We start from the raw sequence: 15,690 nt of genomic DNA on the forward strand, positions 1-15,690 counted from the left end.
AGTGACCAAGCTTCTCACCCTATCTCTAAGGGATCGCCCAGCCACCCTGCGGAGAAAGCTCATTTCAGCCGCCTGTATCCGGGATCTTGTCCTTTCGGTCATGACCCACAGCTCATGACCATAGGTGAGGGTAGGAACGTAGATTGACCGGTAAATCGAGAGCTTCGCCTTGCGGCTCAGCTCTTTCTTCACCACGACAGACCGGTACATCGACTGCATTAGTGCAGAAGCTGCACCGATCCGTCTGTCAATCTCCCGTTCCATCCTTCCCTCACTCGTGAACAAGATCCCAAGATACTTGAACTCCTCGACTTGAGGCAGGAACTCTCCACCAACCTGAAGCGGGCAAACCACCCTTTTCCGACTGAGAACCATGGCCTCGGATTTGGAGGTGCTGATTCTCATCCCGGCCACTTCACACTCGGCTGCAAACCGTCCCAGTGCATGCTGAAGGTCCTGGTCTGATGGGGCCAGCACGACAACATCATCCGCAAAGAGCAGAGATGAAATCGTGTGGTCCCCAAACCTGACACCCTCCGGCCCCTGGCTGCGCCTGGAAATTCTGTCCATAAAAATTATGAACAGAACCGGCGACAAAGGGCAGCCCTGCCGGAGTCAAACATGCACCGGGAACAAGTCTGACTTACTGCCGGCAATGCGAACCAGGCTCCTGCTCCGGTCGTACAGGGACCGCTGGAGCTCAATACAGTGATAGAGCACTCAATACAGAGCACCCTCCACAAGATGCCACGAGGGACACAGTCGAATGCCTTCTCCAAATCCACAAAGCACATGTGGATTGGTTGGGCAAACTCCCATGAACCCTCCAGCACCCTGTAGAGGGTACAGAGCTGGTCCAGTGTTCCACGACCGGGACGAAAACCACACTGTTCCTCCTGAATCCGAGGTTCTACTATCGGCCGTATTCTCCTCTCCAGTACCCTGGCATAGACTTTCCCGGGGAGGCTGAGAAGTGTGATCCCCCTATAGTTGGAACACACCCTCCGGTCCTCCTTCTTAAAAAGAGGGACCACCACCCAGGTCTGCCATCCCAGAGGCACTGTCCCCGACCGCCACGCGATGCTGTAGAGGTGTGTCAGCCAAGACAGCCCCACAACACCCAGAGACCTGAGGTACTCGGGGCGGATCTCATCCACCCCCCGGTGCCTTGCCACCGAGGAGTTTCTTGACTACCTCGGTGACTTCAGCCTGGGTGATGGACGAGTCCACCTCCGAGCCCTCAGCCTCTGCTTCCTCAAAGGAAGACGTGTCGGTGGGATTGAGCAGATCCTCAAAGTATTCCTTCCACCGTCCGATGACATCCCCAGTCGAGGTCAACAGCCGCCCACCTCCACTGAAAACAGCATTGGTATTGCACTGCTTCCCCCTCCTGAGGCGCCGTACGGTTTGCCAAAATATCTTCAAGGCCGACTGGTAGTCCTTCTCCATGGCCTCGCCGAACTCCTCCCAAGTCCGATTTTTTGCCTCCACAACCACCCGGGCTGCAGTCCGCTTGGCCTGTCGGTACCCGTCAGCTGCCTCAGGAGTCCCACAAGCCAGCCAGGCCCGATAGGACTCCTTCTTCAGCTTTACGGCATCCCTTACTTCCGGTGTCCACCACCGGGTTCAGGGATTGCAGCCTCGACAGGCACCGGAGACCTTGCGGCCACAGCTCCGAGTGGCCGCGTTGACAATGGAGGTGGAGAACATGGTCCACTCGGACTCAATATCTCCAGACTCCCTCGGGATCCGGTCGAAGCTCCGCCGGAGGTGGAAGTTGAAGATCTCTCTGACAGGGGATTCGGCCAAACGTTCCCAACAGACCCTCACAGTACGTTTGGGTCTGCCGAGTCGGTCCAGCTTCCTCCCCCGCCATCGGATCCAACTCACCACCAGGTGGTGATCAGTTGACAGCTCCGCCCCTCTCTTCACCCGAGTGTCCAAGACATACGGCCGCAGGTCAGATGAAACAACCACAAAGTCGATCATCGACCTCCGGCCTAGGGTGTCCTGGTGCACTGATGGACACCCTTATGCTTGAACATGGTGTTCGTTATGGACAAGCTGTAGCTAGCACAGAAGTCCAATAACAGAACACCACTCGGGTTCAGATCAGGGGGGCCATTCCTCCCAATCACACCCCTCCAGGTGTCACTGTCGCTGCCCACTTGGGCGTTGAAGTCCCCCAGTAGAACGACGGCCATTTGACATAAACACTTAAACACATTTCTTGAAACTATGCCTCGTATTCTCAAAACAGTGAACACAAATCCATAATGTCTCACCCAATTCCCCAAACATCCTATTTTCAGGTCAAAATGAAGCTCTACACTCAAAACCATTCACTCTTGCTGAAAAACCAAACTTTGCCCTCAGACAGGACACACAAGTCCTCACAAACACACACACTACACAACGTAGTCTTACACACTGGGGCAATAAATTCAAAACGACATTTCCAAAACTGGTAAGTTATGTTGCTTGTGGTAAAGAGTGTTGGTCGTGACAGGAGAGCCTCCACTCAAGGATACAATATGATGAACAAGTCTAAGAATGTTCCACATATGGTTGAAATACCATAATTTGCCTAGAAAGATAACATTCTGGAGTCAAGACTATAAAGGAGAAAGGATGCCCTCCTTTCACTGTCACACTATATAATCACTCTGTGACTGTACGACTGCTGGCCTTTTCTTGCAAGAAAATAAACCTCATCAAAGACTATTGGAAATGTTTGTCTCTATTCAGCGATAGAATTCTGTTTGCCACCACTCCTCCCTGAAGGCTCTCGAGGTGACGGTGAAGCGACTCAAATTTGTCCCAGCCTCCCTCATAGTCATTTACCATGGACAAAGACATGGGCAACTAGAGTGGCTTGAATTTCATCTTAGACTGCTTGTCTTCTTGCCCTTCCTCCTCCTCCTCCTCCTCATCCCTCCCCGATCTCTTCCTTCATGTCTTCCTGGATCCATTATTCTAAAACACAATAAACTAATTTGGGCCCTTTTATCTAGGCTGTCTATTGAAAGATCTGATTGATGTATGTTCAATTTTGACTCTTAGTGTTTCCACTTGGGTAATTGTGTCTAACTGAGCTGAAGCTGTGCTGACTTGAGTGAACAACATTGAATGCTGGTGCTTTCTAGATTAGATTAGAATCACTTTATTCGCCAAATGCATCAGCAGATACACAGGAATTTGATATGGCCATCAGTAACACACAAACTCAACACACAAACATATATGCGTATAGCTGCAAAAAGCATGCCTAAAACAATCAAATCAAATAATAAAATAGTCCAAAAATAGTGCTAAATCAGTTATTCATAAGGGAAATGGCTCTTGGAAAAAAACTATTAAGATGGCGTGAGGTCCTTGTCCTCACTGCTCTGTACCTTCTTACTGAAGGAAGCAGCCTAAAAATGTCACTTGCTGGATGGGACTGATCAGCAGCAATTTTAGCTGCCCTCTTCCTGACTCTGGCCTCATATAGGTCGTTAAGTGACAGCTGCCTCTGTCCAGTCAGCCTCTCTGCTGTGCGCACAATACGCTGTAGTCTGACCTTCGCCTTCACCATGTTTCTAAAGGACAACATGGTCTAGGCAATGAAAATGAAGGGATTTGTGTGTAGAGTTTTGCAGTGACATTTCAACAAATCTGACTCATGTGTCAAAACAGGGAATGGTGTTTATAGTTTAGGGATTTTTGATAAATGGCATTATGGTTTTGAAATTTTAGTTGAAAAGCCTGGTTATAGTGTTTAAGCAATCGAGAAAAACTGTAACTTAAAATAAAATCAAGGTTGAAGTTGAACCACTATCACATGGACTATTTTAACGATGTCTTTACTACCTTTCTGGGCCTTGAAAGTGTGAATAATGTTGCAGTCTATATGGGGGTCAGAAAGCTTTTCATTTCATTTTCTTTTTTGGGTGAACTATCCATTCAAACTAGACATGTATTTTTGAACACTGCAAAAAACGGAATATGATATCATGCTCTAGAAAATTCAGTTTTAATAAACAATTATTGGATGTAGTTTGTTTATTGTACTGCTTCCATCTGTTCAATTTTGTTTTAAGTTCTAAGTGCCAATAACTCCATAGTGATTTCAAAGAGATCCAGGGCAAAACCCATTGCACTTTCACTTTCAGTTGGAGCCACTGATATACAGTATATGATGTCATTATAGCTCAGTGGCTGGAGCCTATATTAGGACGGAGCAGCGGATCTGATCGAGACACCGCTCCACCTGAGACCCTCAAAGCCCTGAGAACTTCTGACACTAAACATGTCTGGAAACCGAGGTTTAACCTACCGTGGAGATGAAGAAGAAGAAAAATATGGTAAGTGCTTTTTAATAGTTGGTCTTTATTTCCTAAAATAAATAATAATAATTTATTTATTTTTTAATTAAACTACATTTAGCCTAATTGTTATTTGTTAATGTATGTAAAAATGTGAATAAAGACTAAGACTCAATGTTCAGACAGCTGTGTTTTGCGGTGTTTGTTGTCAAACTAAAAAATTCTTTCTTTTTAATTATAAAAAATGCCATTATTTTATATGAAAAAGTTAATAATTGTATTTAATTGCCAAAATATTTTAGTTTGTCTTGTATTTTTTTATTATATCAGATAACATTATAATCGGTCCTGTTACAGTGTGCCCCACCCATGTTGTCACATTTCACTTTCATTCTTTCGGGGGAAATCAAGAAAAAAGTATACACTGTATTAATGAAACAAAACCCACATAATTGTACTAGACATGTGTGAAATTAATGTGGGGAATTAATGTAGGTTGTGCCCCGCTCTCCCACTACTTCTAAAATGTTTCATTTTCTAATGATGGTATATGTGTACATATTATGTGTCTGAATATTCCCAAACACTATGACAATTATGGAAGTTCATTGTTGTCACATTTAAAATAAATAAATATAAAATAGATTATGTAAAATATAGTATTACTAACATATTATGAAGATGCAGAAGATCACTTCCTTTCTTTTGAACAATTAGTGCTGTTGTGTGAAGGATTAGGCAAACCAAATCTCAGACTAAATCACACCAAATACAGAACTTACAGCTTGCAGGAGTAAACCCAACTTTCACATTCAAAATGTTCTAATATTCAGTATGAAATAGCATAAATTCATATAAACCTGTTTTTGTTTTCTTCTAAATTTCTGTATCTATTTGCACTGCACTAACGCTCATTTGTTTTATTTGCAGATGAACAACGTGGTATTCTTTATAGAAAAAGTAATTTGACTATTTCAAGTGACATAAATAAGAAATTATACAAACCGGAAACAAAAAAGCCAAATGTAAAACTCGCATTTCTTTCTGATTTAGGCGACGTCGAAGACCTCAGTGACACAGTTGACAGACCAGGAGATGCCCATGCAGAAGGCACCTACGCTGGAGCTGGAACATATGGAGGATTTGGTCTTTCCAAGGCTGGAGCCTATGCAAAAGCTGGAGTTGGACGAGCTCGAGCTGAATACAGTGTATTCGAGGCCGAAGCCAAAGGTCCCAACGCCTCGGCTGGAGCTGAAGTCGGTGAGGTTGGAGCCGGAGCAATGGCTCGGGCAGAATTAGCCAGCGCATCGGCTAAAGCCGGTCCAGTTGGTGTGAAACTGGGACTTGGAGTTGATACGGGATTATATGTTGGTGATAATGGGGCGGAGCTCAAAGTCCTGGGAACTGGAATTTCAATTGGTCGAAAAACCAGTGTATCTGTTCTGGGTTCAGAAGCGTCTGTGAATTGTGCTGTCATGTAGATATGAATTAACTTTTAATATTTTGAACATTTGCATGCACAATTATATACAGAACCACAAAAACAGAAACCTGAAAAAATAAAACTTAAAAAAAAGCAGAATAGTGTTGTTGATGAGCTGTAAATCCACAGTATTAAACTTTAACAATATGGAAACATAAAATGTTTTTTTTTAATAGTCCTACAACTGTTTTTGCTTTTGTTTTCGTTTCAGAATAAATGTTTGTATGTGGTTATGCAGGTATGATATTGATTTTCTCTGTACTGTCATTGCCATGTGTAGAACTGTTATATCGTGTCCACAGAACTTTCTAGTCAAGTCAAGTCAATTTATTTATAGAGCACAACATTAACACAACGTTTGTTGATCCAAAGTGCTTTACAGACGGTCAAAAGGTTTATAGAGAAAAAAAATAAAAATAATAATAAAAGAATATATAAAAAAAAAAATCATACACAGCATCACTCAAATGCAAGAGTATAAAAATGAGTCTTTAAGCTAGATTTAAAAACGTTGAGCGATGGAGAGGCCTTGATATTAAAGGGTAAGCTGTTCCAAAGCTTAGGGGCAGCAACCGCGAAAGCTCTGTCACCTTTGGATTTGCAACGTGAACGAGGGACAGATAAAAGAAGCTGGTTACAAGATCTTAATGACCTAGAGGTTGTATATGGCTGGATAAGGTCACAGATATAATCCGGGGCTGATTTTTGCAGTGCCTTATATACAAAAAGAAGGACCTTAAAATCAACTCTGAATTTGATAGGGAGCCAGTACAATGAAGCAAGAACAGGAGTAATATGCTCCCGCTTTTTTGTTCCTGTCAGCAATCTGGCTGCCGCATTTTGAACCATCTGAAGCCGAGATAGAGTGCTTTGAGGAAGGCCGACATACAGAGAGTTACAATAGTCCAGTCTTGAAGAGATTAGTGCGTGGATGACAATTTCAAGATCTTTTTGAGAAAGAAAATGTTTTATCTTCGCAACAGATCTGAGGTGGAAGAATCTACTCTTTACAACCGTGTTTACCTGCTTGTCAAATTGTAGTAAAGGATCAAAGTGGACCCCTAGATTTTTTACATAGGGTTGTACGCTATCACTAAGGGAGCCTAACCTACTTGTCAGAGTAGTATTTAGTGCAGCGGGGCCTAGCAGAAGCACCTCAGTTTTGTCAGTGTTTAGTTGCAGGAAATTGTTAGCCATCCAAATTTTCACTTCGTCAAAACATGAGAAAAGACGTTGTATAGAGAAGTCATTTTCAAGTTTGATTGGAAGGTAAAGTTGTAGGTCATCGGCGTAGCAGTGATAGTTTATACTATATTTCTGGAGAATGGAGCCCAGGGGAAGCATGTAGAGTGAGAACAATAAAGGGCCAAGAATAGAGCCCTGAGGAACACCATAAGGGACGGGTGTAGTAGGTGAGGTAAACAACCCAATATTTACTGAAAACGTCCTACCCTTTAAATAAGAGGGGAACCATTGTAATGCCGTGCCTTGAACCCCTACTGTATATTGAAGTCGTTTCAAGAGGATGTCATGGTCAATAGTGTCGAAGGCTGCACTCAGATCTAGCAGTAACAGAATGACAGATGACCCTGAATCAGTAGACAACAAAAGATAATTCGTAACTTTAAGCAAGGCTGACTCTGTACTGTGAAGTGCTCTAAAACCAGATTGGAACTTATCCAAAATGTTAAAGGCATCCAGGTAAGAAGTAAACTGTGAAAGCACTGCTTTCTCTAAAACCTTGGAAATAAATGGGAGTTTAGAAATTGGCCGGTAGTTACTAAGAACAGATGGATCAAGGTGAGATCTTTTTAGCAGGGGCTGTACAGAAGCATGTTTAAAAGACTCCACTAGACAAAGAACTGTTTATAATGGTTAAAAGTGCAGGGCTAATAGTGTCTAATACCTCTCTAAGCAAACGGCCAGGCAGTACATCAGATTGACAGTATGTAAATTTCATCTTAGAAATTAATGCACTTAATTGAGATTGAGTCACTGGTTTAAAACTAGTGAAATTGCTAGAAGGAGAGATCGGGGGAGAAACAGCCATATCAGGAGGAGAAAGGTGAGATCTGATATCTAGTATCTTCTTTACAAAGAAACCTGAAAATTCTATGCAGGTCTCGAGATTACCAACAGAAGCTGAGCAAGTGGCTGGATTAAGTACTGAGTTTATAGTTTTAAAAAGAACTTTTGGCCTGTTTGCATTCATGGCAATCAAATTTGAAAAGTATTGAGATTTTGCATCACTGACCGATTTTTCATAGGTGGCAAGACAATCTTTTAAAATTTGATAAGAGACCTGAAGCCCATCCTTTTTACACCTTCGTTCAGCCCTTCTGCACTCCCGTCTGAGCACACGGGTAGAGGCATTTAACCAAGGTTGAGAATTAGATTTAGGTTGTTGCCTAAAGACATTTCTAGAGACATCAATGTTTCCATTTATGCAAAACTGAAAAATAAAAACTTTTGAAGCGTTTTTTTGTGTAAATATTCTAGCAAATGTTTTTGTCTTTCCATGATTTTGCATAAGATGGTGAACTGTGATTTTGTTTCAATCAATTAATTATTTCATCACTATGGCAAAAGATATAAAGAGGTAAAAAAGTTCAATAACCCTTGATAAGTGATTCTTCTGTGGTAAAAGCCATGAACCATGAACTAATAGCCTAAATGGGGCAGACATTAGCAGTAAAAAAAAGCACAAATAAACTAACATCAATTATATAAGAATAAGTCTGTCAAGGAAATTTTTGGGGGTTCTTTGTCATGATCCTGTCTCTCTCTCTCTTTATTCCCCCTTCCGGTTTTTTCCTTCCCTCGTACACACGTACGTACACACACACGCACACACACACACTGTCTGGTTTACTAGTGGGGACTCTCCATAGACTTAATGGTTTTTATACTGTACAAACTGTATATTCTATCTCCTTACACTAACCCTACCCCTAAACCTACCCATCACACACAACTTTCTGTATTTTTACATTTCCAAAAAAACTCATTCTGTATGATTTATAAGCTTGTTTACCCATGGGGACCTCAATTTAGGTCCCCACTGTGACACGAGTCCCCATGAGTCTGTGTGCATTCAGGTTTAAGTCCCCACCGGGATAGAAAAACAGGTACACACACACACACACACACACACACACACACACACACACACACACACACACACACTGCCTTCCGCCCACTCCCGTTTAAGCACACACCCATTACTACACGCGTTCATTCTCTCCAGCTGTATCTCGTCACCTCATCTTCCTCTCCCCTCACCTGTTTCCCATCTTCTATCATTAGTCTCTCTATTTCTAGTCCCCTCCTTCTCTTCTCCTCTGTCGGATTATTTCTGACTGTCACGTATGTTACTGATATCTCTATCTCTATCTCTATCTCTATCTCTATCTACATCTACATCTACAGAGGTTCTGACCCCAGTCCTGTCCTGTCGAGTGTTACACTGTGTGGTATCTACCTCCTGTTATTTGTTCTCTCTTTGTGCTCAGCCAGTTTTCCCTGCTGAGGAGAGTTGCTGTGGGTTCGTGGTCTCGCCAGAATCCCCGCTTTCACCAACCTGACCAGACGCTGCAGATCAAGTAAGAGTCACAATTGCTTATTTTTTTTAGGTTTATTATTTGAAGATATATTTTATTTTTAGAATTTATATCACACCAGATATTTACAATAGATATTTTTAAATGTTGCATCTACAATGTTTAGATTTACATTTAAATGTTCCACTAATGGCTGACAAGTGCCTCAAAAACATCCAAAACCTTGTAAATAATAGTAGGCCTAATATTAATAATAATAGCGGCCTTTGCACTTTCAGTGTTTGGGCCCAAATGATATAGCAGCAAAAAAAACTGCCTTATGCCTCATAGGCCTCTCTCTGCACATGAGACACTTGATATCTGACATCATAAATATCTGAAACTGAACTTCAGTCATTCCAAAATAAAAGTCACAGAAGAGCAGCGTCGACTCTCTGCGTCATTTTAAAAAGAAACAGTTAATAAAAAAAATTAATATGGTGTAATTTCTTAACGTCATGTCGCCCCAAGTCATATGCTGGTAGTTTATATAAACATTAAACATAGACAACAGTCTTTCTGAAATCTCAACTATTTCTGTATTATTAGTTTGATAAGTTACAAATATGTTAAATCACTAAAATACAGACAAAAAGATATAAAAAATACAACAACAAAAAAGATTCAAGGCTATGAGACAATTACTTTGCATTTTATTTATTTAAGACTGAATCGATGTTACTCGAAGAGAAATACAGGCTTTTAAGTAAAGTTGAAAATGACAGCTTATGAAATGCTTCAAACATATTTTGAAATACTGATAGTGATGCGTATAATTATTAACATACCACAAAGTATATGAGGCACACATTAATAAAGCATGCACCGCTGACAACACTCCAGCATTAGGAAACACCTCCATCATAATTCTCAGGCACAGTGATCTGACAGCATTCGTTTGGGGATGTAGTCGTTTCCTGGCACTGCAAGGACAGTGAAGGAGCACGTCATGTTCTGAGGAAAACAAGAAATATATATATATATATATATATAATATAATATATTTATATATTCACATTTAAATCAAAATGCATGCAAAAATTATTATACATTTGTTCAAATAATTTCAATTACACATTCAATTACATGCACAATTATTGCTTTGCATTACATTACATTATTCCATTGCCCAAAATGGAAATAGTACACATTAACATTTACACTGGGGTTCAAACTGCATATGCCTCAAATATAAGTATTAAACTGTGGCTTTGTCAGATTTCTGCCACCCCAGAACAACGGCTCTTTCTTCTGTCAGAAAAAAACATGACTTTTTTTTATTTATTTTTTTTATTTTTTTATTGTTCTCGATTGCTTAAACACATTTCTTGAAACTGCCTCGTATTCTCAAAACTATAAACACAAATCCATAACGTCTCACCCAATTCCCCAAACATCCTATTTTCAGGTCAAAATGAAGCTCTATACTCAAAACCATTCACTCTTGCTGAAAAACCAAACTTTGCCCTCAGACAGGACCCCCCCCCCCAATAAATTCAAAACAACATTTCCAAAACTGGTAAGTTATGTTGCTTGTGGTTTTTTATATTTACATACAGTAAGATGTGTGTGACCAACATATGACAGTAAAAGAGCACACACAAACCTTATTCTAATATGGAATTGTATTGGAATGGTAAAGAGTGTTGGTCGTGACAGGAGGGCCTCCACTCAAGGAGACAATATGATGAACAAGTCTAAGAATGTTCCACATATGGTTGAAATACCATAATTTGCCTATAAAGATAACATTCTGGAGTCAAGACTATAAAGGAGAAAGGATGCCCTCCTTTCACTGTCACACTATATAATCACTCTGTGACTGTACGACTGCTGGCCTTTTCTTGCAAGAAAATAAACCTCATCAAAGACTATTGGAAATGTTTGTCTCTTATTCAGTGATAGAATTCTGTTTGCCACCACTCCTCCCTGAAGGCTCTCGAGGCGACGGTGAAGCGACTCAAATTTGTCCCAGCCTCCCTCATAGTCATTTACAGTTTTTCTCAATTGTTTACACACATTTTCTGGTACTTGAGACACAATGACCACAACATGTAACTCATTCACCAACCCCCTGAACCAATTCTGCTAAACTACAAGCACAATTCCTGCTTTACACTCAAATTGCAGTTCTAAAACACACTTTTTTCAAAACACTACACACAATTATCTGCTTTTGGCACAATTTTCATGCAGAAAATCTCTTGTTTTCACAAGGAACACACTGCCATTCAGATATGCACACTGACTCATCACATGGGCAAACACCCGTCACACAGTTTTACAATTAGCAATCAGAGCTTTAGCATAAAAGGGCAACAGGTGAGCTCTTCAATGGAGCAATGGATGCCAACATTGGATTATTCTTTTTTTTACTGTAACTGTATACAGTCAATTCTTCTGTTGTTTTGTATGTAGACCACTGTATGAACAACTTTGTGTTGGTTGGGATGTACACTGTGTACATTGTTTTTGTGGGAAAAATAAAATATATTTGTTACCGTGTATTTGTGTGTTCTGAGTATAAAAACAATATTCTCAAATATTTTACAACACACTTATGTATGTACTGTCTGTAGAAAGTGTAACACTGAACAAAAAAAAGGCCTAATTCATTATGATGAATGGAGAAGAAGTGTTTTCCATTCATCATAGTGTTTTACATTGAGCACATCAGTGTTCAACTGGTTCTTATAAATGTCTATTCATATGATGGTTTGTGTGTGTCATTTGAAAACAAAATACCATTTTGAGAAGAAATAACATTGTTTTGAATGTAAAGTTTCATTTTGCAGGAGAATTGAGGGGTTTTGCCCATTGTGTGTGTGTTTTTGGATTTGTGTGTAGAGTTCTGAGAATATGAGGCATGCTTTCAGAAAATGTGTGTAAACAATCGAGAAAAACTGTAACATGGACAAAGACATGGGCAACTAGAGTGGCTTGAATTTCTTCTGAGAGTGCTTGTCTTCTTGCCCTTCCTCCTCCTCCTCCTCCTCCTCCTCCTCCTCCTCCTCCTCCTCCTCCTACTCCTCCTTATCCCTCCCCGATCTCTTCTTTCGTGTCTTTCTGGATCCATTGTTCCAAAACTCAATAATCTGATTTGGGCCCTTTTATCTAGGTTATCTATTGAAGGATCTGATTGATGTGTGTTCAGTTTTGACTCTTAGTGTTTTCACTTGTGTAATTGTGTCTAACTGAGCTGAAGCTGTGCTGACTTGAGTGAACAACATTGAATGCTAGTGCTTTCTAAAGGACAACATGGTGTAGGCAATGAGAAATGAAGGGATTTGTGTGTAGAGTTTTGCAGTGACAGTTCAACAAATCTGACTCGTGTCAAACCAGGGAATGGTGTTTATAGTTTAGGGATTTTGATAAATGGCATTATGGTTTTGAAATTTTAGTTGAAAAGCCTGGTTATAGTGTTTAAGCAATCGAGAAAAACTGTAACTTAAAATAAAATCAAGGTTGAAGTTGAACCACTATCACATGGACTATTTTAACGATGTCTTTACTACCTTTCTGGGCCTTGAAAGTGTGAATAATGTTGCAGTCTATATGGGGGTCAGAAAGCTTTTCATTTCATTTTCTTTTTTGGGTGAACTATCCATTTAAGGATGGTCAAACTAGACATGTATTTTTGGACACTGCAAAAAACGGAATATGATATCATGTTCTAGAAAATTCACTTTTAATAAACAATTATTGGATGTAGTTTGTTTATTGTATTGCTTCCATCTGTTCAATTTTGTTTTAAGTTCTAAGTGCCAATAACTCCATAGTGATTTCAAAGAGATCCAGGGCCAAACCCATCGCACTTTCTCTTTCAGTTGGAGCCACTGATATACTGTATATGATGTCATTATAGCTCAGTGGCTGGAGCCTATATTAGGACGGAGCAGCGGATCTGATCGAGACACCGCTCCACCCGAGACCCTCAAAGCCCTGAGAACTTCTGACACTAAAAATGTGTGGAAACCGAAGTTTAACCTACCGTGGAGATGAAGAAGTAGTAGAATATGGTAAGTGCTTTTTAATAGTTTGTTTTTATTTCCTAAAATAAATAATAATAATTAAAAAAAATATATATATATATATTTAGCCTAATTGTTATTTGTTTATGTATGTAAAAATGTGAATAAAGACTGAGAGTCAATGTTCAGACAGCTGTGTTTTGTGGTGTTTGTTGTCAAACTAAAAAATTCTTTCTTTTTAATTATAAAAAAATGCCATTATTTTATATGAAAGTTAATAATTGTATTTAATTGCCAAAATATTTTAATTTGTCTTCTATTTTTTCATTATATCAGATAACATTATAATCTGTCGGTCCTGTTACAGTGTGCCCCACCCATGTTGTCACATTTCACTTTCATTCTTCTGGGGGAAATCAAGAAAGAATTATACACTGTATTAATGAAACAAAACCCACATAATTGTGCTAGACATGTGGGGAATTAATGTGGGGAAAAATTAATACAGTGAATTTACCCAAACTGAGAAAGTCAAAAAGTGTTAGGCTGTGCCCCGCTCTCCCACTACTTCTAAAATGTTTCATTTTCTAATGATGGTATATGTGTACATATTATGTGTCTGAATATTCCCAAACACTATGACAATTATGGAAGTTCATTGTTTTCACATTTAAAATAAATAAATATAAATATAAAATGTATTATGTAAAATATAGTATTACTAACATATTATGAAGATGCAGAAGATCACTTCCTTTCTTTTGAACAATTAGTGCTGTTGTGTGAAGGATTGAAGCCAAACCAAATCTCAGACTAGGGGAGCGCGGGGCACAACGTAACACGGGGCTAGTTGTAACATACTTGTTTTAAATACGTCCACACATGCTAGCACGACGAAACTTGGTGTATTTACTAGTTGCCATATCAACACTATATAGAGAAAAAAATTCACCAAAATTATTATTTTTTTGGAAGATATCCATAGACATTTATTAAACCATATCAAAAGTAAATTTCTTACTTAAGTTAATTTTTCATCTCCATTTTTTGGGTTTATTTGAAATTAGACAAATCTGATATTATTTTAATCTCCAATATGTTATTTAACAGTTGAGAGAGTTCTTTAATGCTTCGCTAACTAGCAGAAGACACTAGCCGGGTTTAAATCCCAGTTGTGCAGGTGGGGCATGTTGTCACACTGTGTTACAATGTGCCCCTATTAGAAATATGATATTCTATTTTATACTTGTATTAATTCTATTGAGAAAACATGAGAAAAAGGTGAATAAAGACTGAGAGTCAATGTTCAGAAATTACTAATTAATTATTTGTGTTGAACTATGTTGTATAGCTTTAATTATTTTCCTGTGTTCGTAGTCAAAACTCAAAAATGAGTTTAATTTAATTATTAAAAAATGCCATTATTTTATATGAAAAAGGTAATAATTGTATTTTATTGAGAAAATATTGTAGTTTGTCTTGTATATTTTTTTTTATTAGATTTATTTATTTCTTTGATAGATCAGATTTTAAGCTATATGGTCATGTTACAATGTGCCCCACCTATGGGGCATGTTGTCACATTTCACTTCCATTCTTTTGTGGTATATCAAGTAAAAAGTATATACTGTATTAATAAAACAAAACCACATAATTGTACTAGACATGTGGGAAATTAATGTGGGAAAAAATAAATACTCTGAACCATAAGTAGATTTACACAAATTGAGAAAGTCAAAAAAACATTACTTTGTGCCCCGCTCTCCCCTAAATCACACCAAATACAGAACTTACAGCTTGCAGGAGTAAAACCAACTTGTCACATTCAAAATGTTCTAATATTCAGTGTGAAATAGCATAAATTCATATAAACATGTTGTTGTTTTCTTCTAAATTTCTGTATCTATTTGCACTGCACTAACACTCATTTGTTTTATTTGCAGATGAAGAATGTGGTATTCTTTATAGAAAAAATAATTTGACTATTTCAAGTGACATAAATAAGAAATTATACAAACTGGAAACAAAAAAGCCAAATGTAAAACTCGCATTTCTTTCTGATTTAGGTGACATCAAAGACATGAGTGACACAATTGACAGACTAGGAGATGCCTGTGCAGAAGGCACCTATGCTGGAGCTGGAAAATATGGAGGAAACGGTCTTCCCAAGGCTGGAGCTGAAGTCGGTGAGGTAGTCGGAGCAATGGCTCGGGCAGAATTAGCCAGCGCATCAGCTAAAGCCGGTCCATGTTGTCACATTTCACTTTCAATCTTTCGGGGGAAATCAAGAAAAAATTATACACTGTATTAATGAAACAAAACCCAAATAA

The 15,690-nt window shown here is 39.2% G+C and overlaps 1 protein-coding gene across 1 annotated transcript; it reads left to right on the forward strand.

Moving 5' to 3' along the window:
• Positions 1-4,291: 4,291 nt before the first annotated feature.
• LOC311074569 (uncharacterized protein) lies at positions 4,292-6,072 on the forward strand (the record flags this gene model as incomplete). The annotated part of the gene is made up of 3 exons (XM_084101276.1): positions 4,292-4,346; positions 5,238-5,267; positions 5,361-6,072. 3 exons carry the CDS (start codon positions 4,292-4,294, stop codon positions 5,786-5,788), a joined length of 513 nt encoding a protein of 170 aa, XP_083957402.1. The 3' UTR covers positions 5,789-6,072.
• Between the last annotated feature and the right edge of the window lie 9,618 nt (positions 6,073-15,690).

Source organism: Abramis brama (assembly GCF_963993115.1).
Source record: "Abramis brama genome assembly, chromosome: 23".
In the NCBI taxonomy this organism is placed as follows: domain Eukaryota; kingdom Metazoa; phylum Chordata; class Actinopteri; order Cypriniformes; family Leuciscidae; genus Abramis; species Abramis brama.